Consider the following 23,202-nt stretch of genomic DNA (forward strand, 5'->3'; position numbering starts at 1 on the left):
GGACAGATAGGGTGTGTACAGATAGAGGGATGGCTGTGCATGGCTGATTGCATAGTGATGAGTAGTTGGCTCTGTGTTCACATACGGGGGCTGAGTGTATACGTCTGGATATATGTTTGTATGCAGAAGGGTGTGGGTAATGGGGGAGAGGGTTAATTAAATTCCACTGGGAAATAAATAGCACAAATCACATTAAAATTTTATTCCCCAATTTCAGATCAGGCCGTAACAGGCCCTGCGACAATCCGTTGTACCATCAAACATATAAATAAATATCACTGGCAGTCCGCTAGGCCCACCGCTGACTTACCTTAGCAGTTTCAGTCATTGCCTGCAGTATTTTTATCCTTGGGATAGTCCCTAACGTAATAGTTTAACCCTACCGTTAAATCTTAAACTTAAATCCTTAATTTAAAAGAAACTACTCATCAGATGACATATTGTGTCTGGTTTAGATAATAGTGAATAAGAAATAATACCAGTTTCTGTGCCGAACTGCAAGCAAAAGTGACAGAAGCAAAGATCGCACAAATGTGAATACATTAAATTTATAAAACATATGTTATCTACTCTTACCTGCAGCCTGGAGGGGAGAGAGAGTGGAAGGTTGACAGTGAAAACATCTCAGTGGGATCCGCCATCTTCTGACGCAAAAAATAACCCAAGGACACAAGAGGCTTTGCAATTGATGAGAGGAGGGAGAAAAACAAAAATCAAAGCTTCCAATTCAGGGAGACACCGCAAACAGACAGCAATCCGGGTTCTTCACAAGCATCAGGAGCACCGACAATGGGAACACGTAATTGACACTTTAATTTCTAAACGCCCCAAATGGAGTAAAATTATGTATAACGTACGAGGGAACGACCAGCACTGCGGAGCATCTAGACCCCCGCACTAACTCGGCTGCATCGCCGCCGTGTCCCGGGACCGACTGCCCTTCGCACTTGGGGCACTGGTTTGCGTCGAAAATCCAGTGTATGTGGGGAGGAGGATTTTTTTGTTGTTGCAGAGCTAGCTTTTACATAACCGCATTGCAAACCGGCTCGGTTCCTGCTGCATCCAGTTCCTCACATTGACTGTGCAGAGGGATGCTGCAGATAAAACGAGGGGTGGGGAGGGAGGGGGAATTAACACGTCACCATGAAGATGGGAAAGAGGAGGAAATTATTTTTCTCTGTACACAACCCCCTCCCCCCGGATGTCTCTGCAAATAGCCCGTGAATAGCCGAGTTTGACTGGGAGCGATGCTCACACTTCTTATACTGAGAATAGATTCAGACAGAATTTGTAGCAGGCGCTGTCCGCAGCCACTAGGTGCTGAATTAATCAACAATGCGGTCACGAGACGTAAAAAATAATTACTGTAACAAGTCATCCAGATCACTGAACTAAAGTACATTTGTGTAACACCTTTCACAATCGTTCTCTAACACAATGTGACATCGAAGCAGGTAAGATGTTTGGTAGACGGCCTATGATTTGGAAGAATGTTTTGCATCTCTCAAGAACATCCGATTCCTCCGTCACTTACACTCCCCACCCCTCAAGCCACAACCAAGGGCCTCACGGCCAATGAAGTATCTACGACTGAAATCAAGGCTTAAGCTTAAAGACTTAAAGGAGCGGAGGAAGAAACTTGATGTGACGGAGAGGATGAATCCAAAATCTTACTGATGCACATCTAATCTCTCTGTAAATTAATACATTGAAATAATTACTACATTCCAGTTGCTGATATGCCCGATTGTGAGCTGCTTATAATTCATACAACTCACAAATTCTGTTTGTAACTTATTAAGTTCTGGTGAACGCTATTTCTTTAAAATACCAGTTTTCCCTTGGTGTTACTCGATGATTTACAGGTCAATGTAGAGCAAACAGTTGCCACTTGGGATGTAGACGTGGGGGAGGGGTAACCGTCTGCACTGAAAATCTGCAACAAGTTTGTGTAAGAGCCATCCCTTTAAAAACAAATAAAAATGTGCCTAATGCAAGAGGGAGAGTAAAATGAAAAAAAACCATGATTAATGCGATACAAATAAGCGCGAAATTAAATCGGGATACAATAAAGTGCAGATAGAAAAGTAACAAAAACAGGGATGATGAGAATTAGTGGTTGATGACACGACCCCTAAACAAAAGCCACATCCTATTTCCAATTATTGGCTCTGAGATCATTCTACAATGAAAACAAACAAAAAAGCCACACCGCGTCTGGGACGTCAGAGATTACAAGGTCCCTTAAAGTTTGGGAAAAGTGCCATCGAACTTTCTTTAAAAAAAACAGGCAGCTTTATTATTTTTTATTTAATATACATGTTTGCAGTTGTTCACCTTAGAAAGCAAATTCCGTTACTGTACAATGCCACAAGCAATGCACATAAGAATTCACGTCATATTCAGCTGAAGTACATTTGTGCAAATGAATTTTCTTTATTCCTCCTTTTAGTCTTGGAGCTAGAAAAATGGCAGAAGCTTGTAAATTACCATCTCACGTTGATAATTTAAAACCTCCTTATGTAAATTTGTCACACTGTAATTACATCCTACAAATAGATACTACCGCAAATTCTGGCCAGGAAGGGAAGGTCATAGAGCAACACAGCATGGAAACAGACCCTTCAGCCCAACTCATCCATGCCAAACATGGTGCCCACTAAATTAGTCCCATTTGCCCCATGCCCTTCTAAAACCCTCCTATCCATGGACTTATCCAACTTTATTTAAGGGGCTTTGATGCTCACAGGGACATTAGTCCAAGAGTAGGAACATCTTCCTCAAATTAATGTGGGGAATAGGCCAAAGGAAACTTCCTCAATATCTTAACAAAACACATTAATTAGTTCATACAGAAGCCAGCGTATTCAGGAACTGAGGAAAGTGAATGGGAATCAGAACTTTCAGGGCTAATGGGACTCAATGGTTAACCCCCTTTCTGACTGACTTTTATTAACTGATCAGGTGCAATATCTATACTCCACTGGATGACTGATTTTCACAGTAGTGACAGCCATCTGTGCGGCTATTCTTCATGCTTTGAGTGCCACCAGTACATTGTCAGTGGGAGGAATCAGTAGCATAATATACAAGTACACTTTTCCAGGAGTTATTGATTATAACCTCCCATCTCATCATAGGTCACTTTGAAGACAATTGCCTTATCAAACTAGAAATCAGATTTGAGACCTTTCTGTTTGTAGTATTTGGTGCCACTGGACACAATGATTCAATAAAACTTCAATATGCTTGGTTACACCAGCCACTTCCAAATGGTTTGTTATTGGTTCTTGAATTTTCTCTCTTATTTACAGCAGTGACTACTTCTCCCCACACCTAATCGGGTTCTGGGCTAATGTCTGTATTAATTGCTTCATTATCCCAGCCTCCCAGTGAACATTATTTGTCAGCTAATATCAAATCCATGTACGCGCCAGTCACAAGGTCTTCTTTCTTTATCCCCAGCTCACCCATCAGTTTTTGGGCTATGGCTTCTCCTTCTTCCAGGCTTTGGCCTTCACTGAGAACCACCTTGAAGATCAAGTCAAAACCAAAATCAATGCAATATTTTAATTGAGCAGTGCCATTCACATTTAATTCCATCCCCATGGGCCAGACTCCAACCGAATTCCAAAAAATTAACCCTTTAATTTTTCCCCCCTCTACAGATAATCCCTACAATCCATTTGTCTATCTACTGCATTCCCTTCACATGCTGCCTGCCTGAAAATGATTACCAGATGATACCTGGTGTTTGGTCCATCTACAAGGACAATTCGTAGGGTAAGAATACAATGTCCATTCAGTGTTTTCTTATTAAATGATATTGGCAAATAAATACAAATGAAACAAGATTAACAGCAAATTCTGTGCATTAGCACTAATAGATTGCTTTAGCTTCCCAGTGGGGATAGACATCCCCACTGGGAAGTTATTCAGACCTGCAGGTTTCAGGCTAGGATTCCCGATTTATTCTAAGTTAGTTGATCATAACCAGGTATCAACAAGAATGATAAGGATGGGATGGAATAAAGAGGCAGGGTTCAACTCCTGATCAATAATTAGTGATTCCTTCCATGAATGCACACCAAGGGAACTGGCAGAGGCCAATTATGCTTAGTTCATTGGATTAAAATTGCAGAGTTCACATGAAATAGAACCGTACCCGATTTTGACATGTATACAACAGAACAATGAAAAACATCACTGGCTTAACTTTAATGTATTAAAAGTATCACCTCCAGTTCCACAAATCTTCCCAACCCTTCCACCACGTCTGCATGAACTCTTGTTTGCCCAACCATATACAACCAACGTTCTTTCTTCACAAAACCTTTTACTCCCAGGGCATCAGATAACAATTTCTAAACAGAGAAATAAGCAACAATTAAACTACTGCTTCTTATTAGTGTGCAGCTATTATGTATATTTCAGTGTTTCTCCCCTCATTGCAGGCATCCCTTGCTCAGCCGTTCAGGGGCACCTTTGCATACAGAATTATACCTTAAAACAGATTAAAAGGTCTGAATGAGGTATGATAGCTATCACATTCAGTCAGTCATCCTGTATGCATTTATGACACTGTTTCATTCAGGGGGGAACACACTGGAGTCTGGTCACGAGGTTAAATTTTGGGGGGGGGGGGGGGGGTGGAAACTATCACCTACACATGAACACACCAGCATACACAGTTGATCAAGTACTTGGATACGTTTCTGGACACAGCCATCTGGTATGGAGTCTTCTATAGAACACAATAGGAAATTTTAGAGTTCTACTCTTGCAATTTTTGATTGAGTTGAAAAGAAATCATGAGTATGTTTGCAACTTCCTGACACCTCAGTTTCTGGCCCATACTATGTTATAGTGTCTATTTAGTTTATTGTACAATCTGGATGGAATCAAATGTGTGTTTTTTTTTTAAAAATCAACTGTACAATCATATGCAGTCTACAATTAACAGTAATCAGAAAGGCTGAAGAATGAAATAGAGTTGATGTTTTAGATCACCCACCTTTCATCACAACTGAGAAAGATGGAAATAAAACAAGCTGTAGGTTACACAAAAAGTCGGTTATGTTCCTTTACCTAATTTTGCTCCTCATTACACTACCTCATGCAACTGAAGAGATCCAAAACCTGGCCTTTTACCTGCCATCCAGGGACCTAAATACCCTTTCAAGGTGAGGCAGCAATTTACTTATACCACTTCCAATTCAGTTTACTCCATTCAATGCTCACAATGCAATCTTCTGTATTTTGAGTTAACCAAATACAGATTGGGTGATCACTTTGTAGAAGACTTCTGTTCAATTCACAAGAGCGAACCAGAATTTCCAGTTGCCTTGTGTGCAGAAGAGACTTAATAAACATGTTATCAAAGCTTCATAAATCTAGTTCTAAAAGATTGGTTAGGTTGGAAATGTTTTCTTTTAGGGAGGAAAACTTTAATTGTCTATAAAATTGGACAAATAGAAAGGACCTACTTCCATTAGTGTGGAATAAACACAAATAGGAGGGAAATGCTGAAAATGGAATTGAATTAGACAACTCCAGTTGAAGGGCAAAGTACACAAACATCAAACGTTTACTGCCTTGTTCTTTCAAAAGCACAATTGCCTAAAAAAAATTGAGACCCCCAAAATAGAGATTTTTTATGTTGGCTTCTACAACTCACATCAGGTAGAATTCATGACAAAAACAGATCTCAGGGAGATTAGAAGATTCCAGTACCCACCGTGAGCCCATCCGGATTCCCTGTGGGGTATATAGAATAGTCTGAGAGTTTGGGTCCATCCATATCAGCACGGTTATAGAATATGAGCTGGCCCCCACCTCCACTCTGGAAAAAAATCAGAAGCAAAGCAGAAATCAGAAGGGATAGAGACAGTAGGAGATACAGATATTATACATGATAACTACTTGTCACAGTTCAAAAATCAATACAATAAATTTTAAGATGAGACAGCTGCTATTGTGTTGGTTAAAACATGCATCCAATTATTTTTTTGTTTAAGGTGAGGTGAATGACTGCCCTTGGTATCAAAAGAGCCTGTATACCGCTTAAAGGTCATGAAGCACTTACCAAGGTTTCTTCCACAGCACTTTCCCAATTAGTTATTGCCACCACATAGGATAAAGAAAGTGGACACATAGGCACACCTCCAAATCAAAGTCACATACCACCAGGATTGGGATGTGCAATCCCAACCTCTCATTATTGATGAATCAATACCTTATAGACAGAGGCAGTTCGAAACAGCAGCTCATCACTACTTTCAAGGCAACCAGAGGTGGCAAATAAATGCTGAGCATTCACTAGAGACCCAAGTTTAAAGAATGAACTTAAACACACTCTTGGGAGTGGCAATGTACTGGTAGAATATGATCATAAAATATATAGCAAAAACAATGCAAATACAACAGCAGACTTTAATTTTCATTCAGGTAGAACAACTTGGGTCTTAAAGGAAACCAATTTCTAGGATGCTCCTAGACCAGTTTTACAAACAGGATATTTTAGAATTGATAAGGGAAAGGCCATGTAGGGCATGGTGATAAGCAACAAACCAGGATCAGCAAATATTCTGACACTTGTGAATATTGACCATTACATGATTAAGTTTGACTGGGAGAATCATGAACCAAGGCTTTAAATTTAGGGAAGGCAAACTTGAATAAAAAAATGAGACTACAGTCAGCCACATTGAATGGTTAATGGAGGACACTGGGACATTTTCAAACCGTTTGAATGATACAAACTTGGTAAACTTCAAGATGTCAAGACTCTGTATGTTTGCAATAATCAAGTCCAAAAGACTTCAAGTACTTTAACATTGAAAACAAAATGGCAAAAATGCAAGGAAAAGTGGAAGTCTAGCAGATTGGAAAAGTTATAAGACATCAAAAGCATAGGTGATGAGATAAAAATAGAATACAAAAAGTTGACAAGCCTCTGGAAAAAAATATGATCCCATCTCCACCCAACTGGTCAAAAGCATTTCTCATCAGATCTGCCAATTCATTTCTAAGCAAATACACAGCTCACACGTGCCACAAGATTAGCACTAACCTATACTAATCATAATGTCAAGACAACTTCCTCACCTTAAGATTTCGCAATTTAAGACGTCCCTTTGAAACATTGAAGAATGTGTCTTCCTGCATTATTAAAATGCCCTCTGATTTGCTTAGTCTTTTAGCATTTTCAATAAGCTGACCCCAATCATGGACAGCAGCTTTGACCTCCACATTTTTCGGCATTATCAACTGAAACACAAAACACACACTCAGGAATGAAACCTGCCGTGCCTCTTCAATTCAGCTTTCTTTGCACAGTGTTTGAGTCCTTTGATTTTCCTGCGGCATGATTTCTGTTGCTGCTTAGGAGCCAGATTAATGGAACTTAATTTTGAGGAGAAGATGGCAGTACACAATTCCTTTTCACATGGGTTAACTGTTGTACTTATCACCTCATCTCAACAGAATGAGTTTTGGATCAATAACAAGGACAACCAAGACAGAGATCTGCTACACACTTGTATGTGGACAAAGACAATGCCTACTCATATGTTAACCACACATAGACACACTCCTTCCACACACAGGCAAATGAACACAAGCACACACATTCTTGCCCAAACCATCCTCTTCATTCATTTTCCTAAGTGTCCTTTTCCTTGCCCCTCTTCGATTGTCATTATTTCTAACTCACAGATTATGATAAAAGACTCTAATAAAGGTTGAAACATCATTTCCTCTCAATGGCTTTGCCTAGTCATATTGATTTCTGTTTTTTATTAAGAAAACCACAATGAAAGAACTCAGGTCAGGCAGCATCTATGGAAAGAGAAACAGTTAATGTTCCAGGTCCAAAACCCTTCATCAGAACTGAGAAAAAGAAATAAGTTAGTCTAGGTAGGAGAGAAGACAGGGTGATGGGTGGAATACAATTTCTTTAATAAATTGAAGTAATGTGGCAGTTAAGGGCCAGTCCCACTTACATCAAAGACGCTTTGAACCCCCTTGGTCATTTCAATATTTGCCAGTTTTCTGGTCCCAAATGGTTAATTTGCACCATGGATATACACTCTCTCTATACCTCTATCCTACATGAAAAGGGTCCGAGAACATTCTTCTTCAAACGAGAGGCCTAACCAGTTCCCTGCACCAATACACTAATTTGCCTGGCTGAACTTATCCTCACATTAAACAACTTTGGCAATTCCACTCACTTTCTCTAGATCAATTGTATAGCTATGGGCACTCACATGGTATGAAGCTCTGCTTATCTTCTTTATGGGATGTATGGAACAGCCTTTGCTTCAGTCCTACTTGAGCCCACTTCCCTGATTCTTTTTCCTGGTACATCAACAACTACATCCAAGCTGTTCCTGCAGTTCAAATTTCATCACTTTTGTCGCCAATTTCCTGCTCTAACCTTCACATGGTCCATCTCTGACCATGTGAAGGTTAGAGCAGGAAATTGGCAACATCTCTTTTTGTATCTTCCATTTCCCTTTCTGGATCTCTCCACTTCTACCTTGAGGGATAGCCTAGCCAACAACATCCACTACAAGCCCAGATAGCCCCATAGCTACCTTGATAATGCTTCATCCCATCCTATCTCCATACAAGGACTCCATTCAATTCTCATGTCACATTTGATGATGAGACATTCAGCAGAGGTGTTTCTGAAAAATCTTTTTCCTTAATCATAGCTTTCCCTTTACCTGATTGAACAAAGCCCTCAACTACATCTCAGCTATTTCCCAAATCTCCATTTTAACCACTTCTCCTGGAAAGAGCAAAAGCAGTACCACTGGGCCTTACATTTCACCCCACCAGCCTCCCCATTCAGCAGACCACCCCTCACAATTTCCACCACTGGACACATATTTCCTTCCCAGCACTTTAAAAGGATTGCTTCTTTCACTCTTCCCTTTACCAATTTTCCATCCCCACCTATCATTCCCTGTCATAAGGCACTTTTCCATGAAATCACAGGTGTAACACCTCTTTTTGTATCTGCCAGGGACAGAAACAATCATTCTGGATGAAGCAACAAATCACTTGCACTTCTTCCAATCTGGTGTTCAAAATGTGGCCTCTTCTACATCAGAGAAACCAAACACAGATTGGGTGATTGTTTTGTAACGTATTTGTGCTCAGTCCCTAGGAGTGACCCCAAGCTTTCAGATGTATGCCACAATAATTCACCATCCCAAACTTACCTGTTTGTGGCTTCCTGCATGTTTATAACAAAGCCAAACTTAAGCTTGAGGAATAATACCTCATCTTTCATTTGGGCACTTCACAGTCTGTAGGACTCAGTATTGAATTATCCAGCTTTAGATAACTCACTCTTTTTGAGTGAGGACTGGCCATTTTGACTTGCCGTCTTTTTTATGCATAATTGCTCGGCATGTTCCAGTAGGCCACACTGTACAACATCACACAGACTATACAACATTAGCAGCACATTACACAAAGAAGCGACCAGATTATTTTACTTTATCATAGAAGTTTCCCTTGTTTCACTCATAGTCCTGTCCCACCTTCTACCTAAACTAACCCGGTTCTCTTTAGTGGTATTTATGATAACAACTGGTCTTCATTAAATGTGAAGTTTTATAACCTTCTTTTCCAGAATATCAGCCTTGATATTTGCCATAACACAGCGAGTTTAGTCTACCTCGTAAACTGCCCGTAATATTTGAAAAACAAAACAAATCCATAAGATATTGAAGCAGTGTGCCAGCGGGTCAGGCAGGACCTGCGGAGACAGTGGGCGACGTTAGGGGTCGTGTCCCAGCCGAGATGCCAGCAGCTACTGTCATTTGTCTACAAAACAATGCTCGTCTCAAACATAACAGAAGAGCGCTGGAAATGTGAGATAAAAAATGGAAACGCTCAGCACGCCAAATAGCATCTAAGATCAGAAAAAGTGTCGCTAACCCACATGTACCCGGGAGAAAGGTATTTAACAGTCCGCTCACCTCCAGGCCTAACCCTCATTTACCTTCTCCCTCCCTCGCAGCCCATCACGATTTCGCGCCCTTTTCATTCTCACACTCCATTTGTCAACCACCTTGCCAATCACCAGATGACCCCGCCCAACAGACCAATCACCGGATGACCCCGACTGACAGGCCAATCCTGGAGCTGGACTTTTCCTTCTTGCGCTATTGCCAATCAAAAGGGGGAAAAAAATCCTTCGGTCCTCACTGTTGATTGGTTCATTTTCCTGTTAATTACGCGGACGTGCCCATTCCTTCACTTTTCTGTACCAATCAGATCACACTATTGTTCTCCTTCGATGCTATTGGCCAAAACAAACCGCCCATCAATGATCGCCACGCTCCGTCCAACATCATCCGCACCAAATCTTGCGATCGGAGTTGCTGTACTTGATTGGCTGAAAATTGGTGTCAATCAATTGGCGCACTGGAAACCCCCGCCGTAACGGGACATGCTCAGACGTAGGCGACTCCTGATTGGTGGACGGTATCTGTCAATTAGTTGCGTGTCTCCGCCTCTGGCCGGTCCGACTGGTTTTGTGCAGAGGAAGCGGGGGGGTGGGGGCCATGCGCTCGCTGGAGCGGTTGAATTGGGAACGGGCTCTGGGCAGAGAGTGGCCTGAGGTGTAAAATTCCTGCTTGTGGGTTCAGCGCGCCGATCACACCATCTGCTGTGGACTGTATGCTCCTTGTCCCCGCCTGCGGGTCAGAAGCCCTTTACAGGAGGCTGAGCCTATAAGGTGCAGACTTCAACTCGACTGTCAGTGGGTTAATGTTCCAAGGGGGCTGTTGTCAGTCAGACACCGTTAAACGTTGGGACTGGTATCAGTGAACCCTGATTTAATATTTTATCATTTTTTTACACATACTCGTCGGCTCCCTGACAGTGGAGAGAAAATGGAGGCTAAAGCTTTATGTAAAGGAGACGGTGCCTGCAACGCAGTGGCCCCGGAGCCTCATCGGCTACGCAGTATTGGGACCAGGGAGCACCCCAGGAACCCCAACCTTCGAGGGGAGAAACCCAACATCAGCGAGGAGGAGTACGAGGATTCCGAGGCCGAGCAGTATAGGGATGGCCGGAGCGAGGAGGTGAACTGGGAAGCCAAGGTCCAAGCGTATGCCTGGTGCAAGGAGTTTCTTGCTGGGTCCTGGAAGTTGATTACTGTGGATGAGTTTCAGATCTCAATCGTCAGGTAGGAGCAAACCTACTAACGCCTTCTCTGGCGTTTATATCGGCCGCTTAATACAGCAAGCCTCCAGCGCATTTCCAAAAATGAGGATGGAAATAATCAGCAAGGAGTAAAGACGTTTAGAGTAATACTAATCGCTGTCACTCAGTTTAAACTAATCGGGATCAGTGCTGGGCCAAAACAATGTTACTGACTTAGTTGAAAGGACGGGGTGTATCATATCCTGACTTAGTGATGATACAAAACCGGTGGGAAAACAAATTAAGGACGAAGGCGGGAGTCTACGAAGGAATGTAGATAGTGAGTGTGGATGACTACATATATGCATAACAAAGTTAGCATACAAGTACAGCATACAAGATCGTGGCCTTTATTGCAAGAGGGATGGAATGTAAATATAATGCAGTCTTACCACAACAGTTTAGTGTTTAGGTGAGACCACACCTAGAGGACCCTGTACTGTTTTGATCTACTTAAGGATTCACTTGAATTGGCAGTAATTCAGAGGAGATCCCATCATTGAATTCTCCCACCCCCTTCCCTACAACTAACCCCCAAACAACATGTTTCTGTTCTTCTCTTTCCTAGCCTTTTGTTTTCTACTTTTTCTTGTTCTTTCTCTCCTTACCTTTTATCCATCCCCCGGTGGATCTGCTCTCCCCTCCCCCCCCCCCCCCACCCGCACCTGCCTGTCACCATCACTTGCCTGCATCTACCTATCACCACCTTGTGCCCACCCTGCCTCCTCTCTTTTGTCCACCTATTACTGCTCTCCTTTTACCTCCTATATATTGGGGTTTCCCTTTTCCTATCTTCAGTCCTGAAGAAGGGTCTTGACAAGAAACGTTGAAGTGCCTGCTTTTCTCTGCGGATGCTGCCTGGCCTGCTGAGCTCCTCCAGCATCATAGTGTTTTTCATCTGGATTCCAGCATCTGCAGTCCTTTGTTCTCTAGTATCTCACCCATCGTTGATTCCTGGGGTAAATGAGTTGTTTTTTGAGGATGGCCTGAGGAAATTGGGGTTATACTTGTTGCAGTTTGGGGAAAGTGAATGGTAATATTACCAAAATGAGTCGGAAGGGCCTTGACAACATCAATATTCAAAGGGTGTTTCTCCAAACAAAGGAGCATAGTTTTAGAATAAGGGGTTTCCTGTTAAGACATAAATGAGGAAGAATTTCTCATGGTCATAAATGTTTGGAAACTTTTATTGCTCAGTTTCTGGGCATCAGTGGCAAAGGCAATGCTTATTGCCCTCAATTGACTTTGAGACGATGGTGGTCGTGAGCTGTCACCTTGAACTGCTGCTGTACTGGTGAAGGTATTCCCACAGTGCTTTTGGGTAGGAAGTTCCACATTTCGGAATCCATCATAAGCTTCTGAGTTGGGATGGTGTGAAATGTGCAGGTGTTGGTTTTCCCATGCAGGTGATGCCCTTGTCACAGGGTGAGTCTGAGGTGCCTCCACAGTGGCCTAAGATGAGTAACTGCAGTGCATCTTGTAGATGGTATGTACTTCAGCTGCTGTTCTGGTGGTGAATGGAATGGTATAATACCAATCAAATGGGCTGCTTTGTCCTGGATGGTATCAAGCTTTGAATGCTTTTGGGTTTGCACTTCTCCATGCAAGGGGAGAGAATACAGTCTCACCCAACTTGTGCCATGTGGATGGTGCAAAGGCTTTGGAGTGTCAAGAGGTGATGCCTGTCTTGACCTGTTATTGTAGCCATAGTATTAGTGACTGATGCAGTTGAATTTTCCACATTGTCAAAGGGATGCCAGTCTCGCTACTACTGAAACAGCTTGGCTAAAAGCACAGTTTTTTTTAAAAGGATCACAGGTGTTCAGTACTGTAACTGGGATGTTGCCCTTACTGTGTCCAATGCTCTCAGCAGTTTCTCAAAGACATGCAAAGCAAATTGAATTGTAGGCTTTTGTGTGTGTGTGTGTGTGTGTGTGTGTGTGGGGTGGTGGTGGTGTGACAACAGAAATTAAGCATCAACTTGGCACGCACGTCTGGCAAAAAGTAATTGAATGTGGTCTGTAATTGGAGTAATAGAGGCATACAGCACAGAAATGGGCACTTCAGCACACTGACTCCAGACTGACCAATAACCACCCACTACATTAATCACGTTTTATTAATGCTACATTAATCGCATTTTATTCTCCCCACATTTTCATTGATTTCCCTGTAGATTCTACTCGCCTACACGCTAGTGGCAATTTACAGTGACCAATTAACCTGCCAACACATGGGTCTTTGGGGTGTGGGAGGAAATCGGAGCACTGGAGAAACATAAACTCCAGGCACACTGAGGCCGGGATTGAACACGTGTGTCTGGTACTGTAAGGCAACATCTCCTCTTGTTAGCTGTTTAATTTTCCAGCACTGTTCATGGCTAGGTGCACCAGGATTGCAAAATTTTAATTTTTTTTGGATCTGAGATTAGTTAATGGTGTCTATTGTATGCAATTTAATGTGCATGGAGTTCTGTGTTCCACCTTCAAATTGGTGCCTCATTTTTGGGTATATCTGGTGCTGCTCCTGGCATGCTTGTCTATACTTGTTGAGCAGTGGTTGACTTCTCTCTGGCTTGTTAGTAGTGATGGAGTAAGGGATTTGGTGGGTCATGAGGATATAGATTTTTGTTGCTACACATTTCTGTACTTGATGATCTACATCACATCATGGATGCCATACAGTGAACAGCCAGATCTATTGTGTCTATGCCATTAAACATGATTTTTGTGCCACACAACACATTGGATGTTCTTCATATGCAGATGAGACTTTATCCATTACTGCACTTGCAGAAGTAATCACCACATGGTCCTTGGAGACATAGGTATCTGCCATGGGTAGTTGGTGAGGGAGGCCAAGTTCGGTTTATCTCTTGTTTATTCAAACACTACCTGATGTAAGCCCAGTCTAGCAAATACATACTTAAGGACCTGACTAGCTTGATTTGTGGTGTTGCTCCTAAAGTCACACTTGGTGATGGACATTGAAGTCTTCCACCTGGATTCTGTGCTCCTGCAACTTTCCTTTTCCAAATGCTGCTTAACGTGGAGCATTCACTCCTCAGCTAAGGGAGGAAGGCAAGTATAATCAGGAGGCTTCTTTGCCCATGTTTGTCCTGCTACCAATGAAAGTTCATTGGATCTTGAGTCAATATTGAGGTCACCCAGGCTATTATATCCTGCCTGTATCCCACTATGCCACTGTAACAGAATTAACTGCATTGGTTGGTATGGACTTGCATGTGGACCAGCCTGGATAAGGATAGAAGATTCCTTCCCTTAAAGACATCTCTCCCCAGAGAGCTATGGAGGTTGAGTCACTGAAAAATTTCAGAATTCAGAAATAGACTTGGGGACCATGGGGGAGTTGAGGGTTATGAGAGGAAGGGAGGAAAGGAGAGTAGAAGTCAAGATCAGACTGGCAGTGATCTACAATGAATGGTGGAGCTCCCTTGAAGGGATTTCTAGCTCAAATCTGCAATATCTTGTCTGTGTGTAAATTTTGAGGATGGAGCTTTTTAAATATTGTGCATGCAGAATTAAACTCTTGCATTGTCACATCTGACACACTCAGGATAGGTACAGTATGAGTTGAATAAACAACAGCCTTGTATCTGTGGAGAATGTCCCAATATTTTAGGCATTCTATGTTGGCAATGGGATTACTTAGGGCTGAGTCAAAGTTGGGCTTTGAAGTGTTGTTTATTCTTTTGTGTTGTATTTGATAAATTGAGAATTTGTACAACAAATTTGATAGCTGTTTTAGAAAATGTTGAATTTTAGTGTTGGACACCTAAAATTAACAATGCTGCAAGTTCTCAGGTCTGGTATCATGAATGTCTGACAATTGAAAGATTTTTATCAACAAAAATTCATGTCCATTTTTTTACTTTTGAGAAAATCTAATGGATGCCCAACATTCTTAATTTTAAGATTTTCTCCTTTTTGAATTCTGCTGGAAGGAAAGAATAGCCTCCTTGTACCAGCTTAGTCATTTTAGACAAGATTAGATCACCTTTCAATGTGTGCTTGCAGGAATGCAAACTGACATTGTACCACCCGCCTTGCGATTTAAATGCTACCATTTTGTCCAAACTTCTGTAACTCAAAGGCCCACGTAATTTTTCTGTAGGTGTATTACCCAAGAGCATGTTAAAATTGTTTGTGACATACCATTTAAAATTCCTGGGTGTTAACATCTTGGATAGTCTGTCCTGGGCCCAGCACATAGATGCAATCATGAAGAAAATGTGCCAGTGCCTCTACTTGGAAGCTTAAGGAGATTTGGCATGTTACCAAATACTCTGTCAAACTTCTACAGATGCACTGTTGAAGATATCCTGACTGGTTGAGACATGGCCTGGTACGGCAATTCAAATGCATGGGAACACAAAAAGCTACAGAAAGTAGTGACACAGCCCTCCCCACCGTTGAAAGCACCTACATGAGGTACTGCCTCAAGAAGGCAGCATCTATCATTAAGGATCCTCTCCATTGGATTCATACCTTCTTCTCACTGCTATTGTTGGGCAGGAGGTACAGAAGCCTGAAGTCTCTCACCACCAGGTTCAGGAACAGCTACTTTCCCACAACTGTCAGATTCTTGAACTGACCTGCACAACCCTAGTCCTACCTCAGCAACAGAACACTATGGACCACCTTTTCCACTACCATAGACTCGTCTTTTTTTTTTGCAACAATGTTGTTTTGCATGGTCTTTATTTTCCACTGTCTTATATAATTTGTGTACAACTTGTTCTGTGTTGTTGTCTGAATCTGTGCCTGTGATGCTGCTGCAAGCAAGTTTTCGATTGCACCCTTACCTCACCATATTTGTGCATATGACAATAAACTCAACTGACTTGATTTATCAGGGAAGACAAGTGAAGTTATGCTAGCAGAGGAGATCATTAGTGAAGATGGGAATCGCCCTCATGGAAATAAATGGTGGTGATGGTGCAGGCAATGATAAACTAAGTACAAAAAGTCTGTGTGGAGCTCATCTAAAGAGGGCTATGTGACTTGTGACATTAGATGAGAGAAGCAAATGAATGCAAGCTTTTCTGGATTGGAAGAAACCAGAGTTTGATCGATCATATGCATAAGGGTTTGCTATAAAAGCTAACGAATGTAGTTTGGATATCAAAAACATGTAGAGGCAAAGAAGCAACAAAATAGTGGCTGAGCAAATGTTTTTTACATTTTAAAAAAAAAACTGCTTTTTTTTTAAATCAATGCCCTTGAGCAGCACAGGTGTGATAATGCCAGAATGCTAAGTGCATCACCTGTATGTGAGCAGTAGTGAAACTTGCTCCAGCTGGAACACATTGTTTTTTAATGAGGTAACCATCTCCCTTGGGCCACCTTTTAGATAACTGTAAATCTGAACTAATTAATGCCCATGACCTCAGAGGGCAGGTACATAGAACAGTACAGCACAGGAACAAGCTCTTTGGCCCATGATGTGCCAAACTAAATGCCTAACTAAACTAATCCCTTCTGCCTACACAATATCCATGTCCCTCCATTCTCTGCAATGTCATATGCCTATCTAAGAGCCCCTTAACTGCCTCTATGGTAATTGCCTTCACTACCACTCCAGTGGTGCATTCCAGGTGCCCACTATTCTCTGTATTTGCTCCATCTCACCTTAAATGAATGCCCTCTAGTATGAAATACTTCAACCCCGGGGAAAAAGATAGTGGACAGGCAGTGTCTATGCCTCTCATAATCTTAGAAATTTCTATCAGGGCTCCCCTCAGCTTCTCCTGCTCAAGACAAAATAACCCAAGTTTGTCCAACCTCTCCTTGTAGCATATGCCCTCTAATCCATGCAGCGTCCTGGTAAACCTCTTCTGTACCCTATTCAAAGTTTCCACATCCTTCCCATAATGGGGTGACAAGAATTCAGTGCAATATTCCAGCTGTGGCCTAAGCAGAGTTTTATAAAACTGCAACATAACTTCCTGACTCTTGGATGCAATGCCTGAACTAATAAAGGGATGCATGTCATATTCACCATTCCTTACCACTCTATCAACCTGTGCAGCCACTTTCAGGGAGCTATGGATTTGGACCCTTGGATCCCTCTGTACATCAACACTGTTAAGGGTCCTGTCATTAACTGTGTACTGTTCCTTTACATTTTATCTACCAAAGTACAACAGTTCACACTTAGCTAGATTAAACTCCATCTGACAATTCTTTGCCTATATTGGCAAGTGAGCTGATGCTTTGGCAATTTTCTACACTATCCACAACACCATCAATCTTTGTATCATCTGTGAACTTACTAACCCACCCATCCATCTTTTCATCCAAGTCATTTATATATCTCACTAAGAGGTCCCAGTTTGGATCTCTGTGGAACACTTTTAGTCAGGGACCTCCAGCTGGAATAAGTCCATCAGCGACTACCCGCTGCTGTTAATGGGCAAGCCAATTCTGAATCCAAATTGCCAAATCACTGCAGATCTCATACATCTTAATCTTCTGGAATAGCCTACCCTGAGGGACCTTGTCAAATGCTTTACTAAAATCCAAGTAGACAACATCCACAGCTCTACCTTCATCAGTCACCCTCGTCACCTCCCTTTAAACTCAATCAAGTTAGTAAGACGTGACTTGCCCCGCACAAAGCCATGCTGACTGTCCCTAATTAGGCCATGGTTCTCCAAATGTTCATTAATTCGATCCCTAAGCATATCTCCAATAGCTTCCCTACCACCGACGTGAGACTCACTGGTCTATAGTTTCCCCGATCATCCATATTTCCCTTCTTGAATAATGAATCAACATTAGCTACTCACCAGTCCTCTGGGACATCACCTGTGGCTAGAAAGGACACAAAGATCCCAGCCTATCCAGTCTCTCCTTAAAACTCAAGCTCTTCAGTCCTGGCCGTATACATGTGAATCTTTTCTGCAACTACTCCAGCTTAATCACATCCATCCTTTTGTATGGCAACCACACTGTACACAATATTTCAGATGCAGTCTCAGCAGCGATTTGTACAGCTGGAATGTGATATCCCAACTCTTGTATTTGGTGCTCTGTTTGATGAATGTAAGTGTGCCAGACGCCTTCTTCGCCACCTTTTCTACCTGTGTCACCACTGGCAGGGAACTGTACTTGTACCCCTAGGTCTGCCCTGGTTTGACTTCCCAAAGAGCATCACTTTGCACTTAACAGTTAAATTCCATCTGCCATTCCTTTATCCATTTTCCCAGCTGATCCAGATATTGTTGTAACCTTCACTGTCCACCACACCACCGACTTTAGTGTCGTCCACAAACTTAGTAATTGTACCACTTACGTTCTCCTGCAAATCATTAATACTTATGACAAACAACAGAGAACACAGACTGATCCCTGTGGCATGCCACTGGCCACAGGCATCCAATCTGGAAAAATAACCCTCACTACCACCCTCTACCTCCTACCTCCAAGCCAATTTTGTAGCCTATTGGCTGGCTCACCCTGGATCCCACTTTCACTTCTTACTTTCCAGACCAGTCTATATGTGGGACCTTGTCAAAATCTGTGCTGTAGACTATGTCTATCGTCCTACCCTCATCAGTCCTCTTGGTCAGCTTTTCATTAAAAACCCAATTAAATCGATGAGACATGATTTCCCATGCACAAGGTCATGCTGACTATCCTTGATCAGTTTGTGCCCTTCCAATGCAAATAGATCCTGCTTCTCAGAATCCCCCAACCCCTCCCTGCTCTTACACCCACCCCCCCCCCCCCCCCCCCCCCCCCCCCCCACCACCACCAACCAAACTACTCATGTTAGGCTCACTGGCCTGTGGGTTCCATGGCTTGTCCTTGCAGCCTTTCTTGAATAAAGATAGTCTTAGCCACCCTTTGATCTTCTGGTACCTCGTACATGGCTAAGGAAGATACAACAATCTCTGCCAGGACCCCAGAAATTTCTTCCTATGCTTCCCATGATGTCTAGGATACACTTGGTCAGGTCCTGGAGATTTTTATAGCTTTATGCACCTCTTTTGTAATGTCGATATGTTTCAGGAGATCAGTTCCTTGGCTTCCATGGTAAGTACAGATGAGAAGTATTCATGATCTTGCCCATCCCCCATGGCTCCACACACAAATGACCACACTGTTCCACAAGTGGACTACTCTCTCCCTAGTTATCCTCTTGCTCTTAATATACTTCTAGAATCTCTTGGGATTCTCCTTTGCCTTATATGCCAAGGATATCTTGTGTCCCTTTTTGCTCACTTGATTTCTTCCTTAAGTGTAGTCCTACATCCCTTGTGCTCGAGGGATTCACTTAATGCATCTCCCTATACCTGACACATGCTGCCTCATTTTTCCTGACCAGAGCCTCAATATCCCTTGTCAGCCATGGTATTCTACAACTGCCAGCCTTCCCTTCCCTCTAACAGGGACATACTGTCCCTGAACTACTCCTGACTCACTTTTAAAAGTCTTCTACTTGCCAGATGTCCCTTTATCTGCTAACAGCCTCTCAGCAAGTTCCTGTCTAATGCCATCAGAATTAGCTTTGCCTCAGTTTAGGACTTTCACCTGTGTACCAGTCCCATCTTTTCCCAAAACTATTTTAAAACTATTAGAATTATGGCTACTGGTCTTGAACTATACCCCCACTGACACTTCAGTCACTTGTCCAGCCTCATTTTCTAAGAGGAGGTCAAGTGTTGCCCCCTGTCTAGTAGGGCCATCTACATATTGCTTGAGCACCTTCCTGGATTTACTTGACAAATTCTGCGCCAGCTAATTCCTTAGGACTATGTCCTTGTCAATATTAGGGAAGCTAAAATCGCCTACTATTACAACCCTATTACTCCTACAGTTATCTGCAATCTCCCTACATATTTGCTCCTCTAATTCCCACTAACCACTGTAGGGCCTAAAGTACAACCACATCTAAGTGATCACCCCCTTAGTTCTACCCATATAGCCTCACTGGGCTTCATCCCAGGAATATCCTCTAAGTTCTGCCTGATGTTCTATCTCATTAAAAATGCAACCCCCTTCCTCTTACCTCCACCTCTATCACACCTATAGCATCTATACTCTATGGACATTAAGCTGCCAGTCCTAGCCGTCCTTCAACCACGTTTGTGTAATAGCTGCATACATATAAAAACACAAGTATATTTTTCAGGAATTCCATTGCTTTGAAAAAGAGTCTATAATCAGGTACCATTGTGATCAGCTTCAGCACAGGATGAGAAGGGTTAATTGGGTGGGGATTTTGGACTTTAGAAGGAAAGAGAAATGGAATTAACAAACACTTTGAGAAGCAGATTAATAGAGCATTGGAAGGGTCAGTAGGGAATGATGAAAATGAAATCTATAGCTGGATAAGATAAAGAAATTATATCAGCCACAATAATTTAATAAAACAATCATAAGTAACATTTTGGTGCATAGATTAAGTGATGTGTGTGCTGTGTTGTTTAACCTTTGTGCAGGAAAGATCCGTGGATGGAATTGATTGTGGGAAATGAGTCATTTACTTGGCCTAGAGTTCAGTGATGTGGCTGATGACTGTAAACTATAGTATGCCGTTTAAAAAAAAGTCACCTTTTTCCTGATTAGGAGCTTTTGCAAGATGTATATTTTTGTACCTCGGGTGGGATACTCTGATAGGGTTAAAATATGTTCAAGTATACATGATTAACTTGAATCTGTTTGGAAACTTGCTGTGGGTTGCTTAATGATTTGGCCTGTAAATGAATTTTACGATTTCTTTTGTCTTCGAATACCATAGATCACTAGAGCTATAGAATTTGGCAATGATGCCACAAACAGTAAAACTTTGCTATTCCACGATCCAATTATTTGGAAAGCCTGATGGTTCAGCATCTGGCTCACCAAGTGATGCCGCTTACACTCCCTTTAAACATGGTTCGCTGGAAACTACATTATAATAGTGTTGTAGCATTCTTCTTTTAAAAAAAATCATTGGTCCAGGAAATCTAATAGTTAGGCACCACCTGAGCATGCTAGATTATCAACTTTGCTATTTCAGGAAGTTGGCTTTAACTGCTTTAATTTCTTTACTATAGGTTTCTTAATTCCTTGTGAGATGATTTATATGGTTTCTGTATATATATGTATTATACATATCTGTATCTTTCAATCAATATATCTAAAGATAAACTGATTCTTGTTAAAAAGCAAAAAAAAACTGCAGATGCTAGAATTCTAAAATATTAAGGTTAAATACTGGAGTTAAACAGGTCAGGCAGCATTTTGATTTTTTTTGTCCCAAAGAACCACTGATGCCGCAGTATCACTACACCTCTCACATGCGTGAAAGGAACTTTTGAGCCCAGATTGGTCTAATCAGCCTTCTCCATACACGTCACAGCACTATAGACTAGATGTCGTGGTCTTACTCGAACCAGTGATGAACAACAAGGCAGCATCTATGCAGAGAAAGAGGGAATATTTCGGATTAATTGCTTCTCATTAGAAAGGTCATTGATCTTTCATGAAGTGGAGAAAAGCAGGCGGTCAATGTTTTGGGTCAGGACCCTTCTTCAGGGCTGAACATAGGAAAAGAGGAAGCCAATATATAGTAGGCAAAAGCAGGTGGACAAAAGAAGGGAGGCGGGGTGGGCACAAGGTGGTGATGGGTAGATGCAGGTAAGGGGTGGTGATAGGCAGGTGCGGGGAGGAGATGAGAGCAAATCCACTGGGGGATGAGTCAAAGGTAAAGAGAAAGGAAAAAAGGGGGTAGAAGAAAGAAAGGCTAGGAAAGGGAAGAAAAGAAGCAGCATGGGGGGGGGGGTGGGGGTGGTGGTGGTTGTGGGGATTAATTAAAGTGGGAGAATTCAATGATCATGCTGTTAGGCTGCAAGGTTTCAAGATAGAAAATGTTCCTCCAGTTTGCGCTTGCAATTCTCCTGGCAGTGGAGGAGGCCAAGGACTGTCATGTCAGTGACAGTGTGGGAGGGGGAGTTGAAGTGACTGGCAACGGGGAGATGCAGGTCGCGGTTACAGACAGAGCACAGGTGTTCTGTGAAACGGTCACGTAGTCTGCATTTGGTCTCCCCAGCGTAGAGGAGGCCACACTTGGAGCAGCAAATGCAGAGGTGCAGGTGAATCTCTCTCTCACCTGAAAGGACTGTTTGGGTCCCTGAATGGAGGCGGTTTAGGGGCAGGTGTTGCACCTATGGCGGGGCAGTGGAAAGTTCCCGGGGTGGGAGCGGGATGTGGGGGAGGAGTGAACTAGGGAGTCGCGGAGAGAGCAGTCCCTGTGAAAGGCAGAGAGGGGTAGGGAGGGGAAGATGTGCTTGGTGGTGGGGTCCCGTTGGAGATGGCAGAATTGGGGGAGAATGATGTGTTGGATACGTAGGCTGGTGGGATGAAATGTGAGGACAAGGGGGACCCTATCCCTGTTGGGTCTGGGAAGAGTGGGAGTAAGATTGGAGGTGTGGGAAATGGCAGAGGTATGGGTGCGAGCTCTCTTGACCACAGTCGGGAGGAAGCCATGGTGAGAAAAGAAGTTGGACATCTCGGATATCCTGGACTGGAAAGCCTCATCATGGGAGCAGATATGGCGGATGTGGAGAAATTGAGAAAAAGGGACAGCATCCTTGCAAGAGACAGGGAGACAGGGTGGGAGTAGCTGTAATCAAGGTAGCTGTGGGTGTAGAAGATGTCAGTGCATAAGGAATCTCCTGAGATGGAGGTGGAAAGATCAAAGAAGGAGAGAGAGGTGTCAGAGATAGTCTGAGTGAATTGGAGAGCAGGGTGAAAATTTGTGGCGAAATTTATGAAACTGTCAAGTTCTGCACAGGTACATGAGGTGGTATCAATGCAGTCGTTGATATAGTGGAAAAAGAGTTGAGGAATGGGGCTGGAGTAGGCTTGGAACAGAGATTGTTCAATGTAGCCAACAGAGGCAGGCATAGCTGGGGCCCATGCGAGTGCCCATAGCTACGCACTCGGTCTGTAGAAAGTGAAG

General features: G+C 42.6%; 2 protein-coding genes across 4 annotated transcripts in view; one reads left to right on the top strand and one right to left on the bottom strand.

Annotated features, from left to right (window-relative positions):
- Positions 1 to 1,828, bottom strand: part of mapk8ip2 (mitogen-activated protein kinase 8 interacting protein 2) — a 60,048-nt gene extending 58,220 nt beyond the window's left edge. The window contains exon 1 of one of the 2 annotated variants that reach the window (XM_052033998.1): positions 577 to 1,828. In XM_052033998.1, the coding sequence (XP_051889958.1) occupies positions 577 to 641 (65 nt within the window). In that variant the 5' untranslated portion in view covers positions 642 to 1,828. The remainder of the gene's footprint in view (positions 1 to 576) is intronic. The other variant, XM_052033999.1, reaches the window with a different exon arrangement.
- An 8,721-nt stretch (positions 1,829 to 10,549) lies between these two features.
- The window catches only part of chkb (choline kinase beta), a 697,917-nt gene continuing 685,264 nt past the window's right edge, over positions 10,550 to 23,202 (top strand). For both annotated transcript variants that reach the window (XM_052033683.1, XM_052033682.1), the window contains exon 1: positions 10,550 to 11,212. In XM_052033683.1, the coding sequence (XP_051889643.1) occupies positions 10,917 to 11,212 (296 nt within the window). In that variant the 5' untranslated portion in view covers positions 10,550 to 10,916. The remainder of the gene's footprint in view (positions 11,213 to 23,202) is intronic.

The sequence above is a fragment of the Pristis pectinata genome, chromosome 19 (assembly GCF_009764475.1).
Source record: "Pristis pectinata isolate sPriPec2 chromosome 19, sPriPec2.1.pri, whole genome shotgun sequence".
Classification (NCBI taxonomy): domain Eukaryota; kingdom Metazoa; phylum Chordata; class Chondrichthyes; order Rhinopristiformes; family Pristidae; genus Pristis; species Pristis pectinata.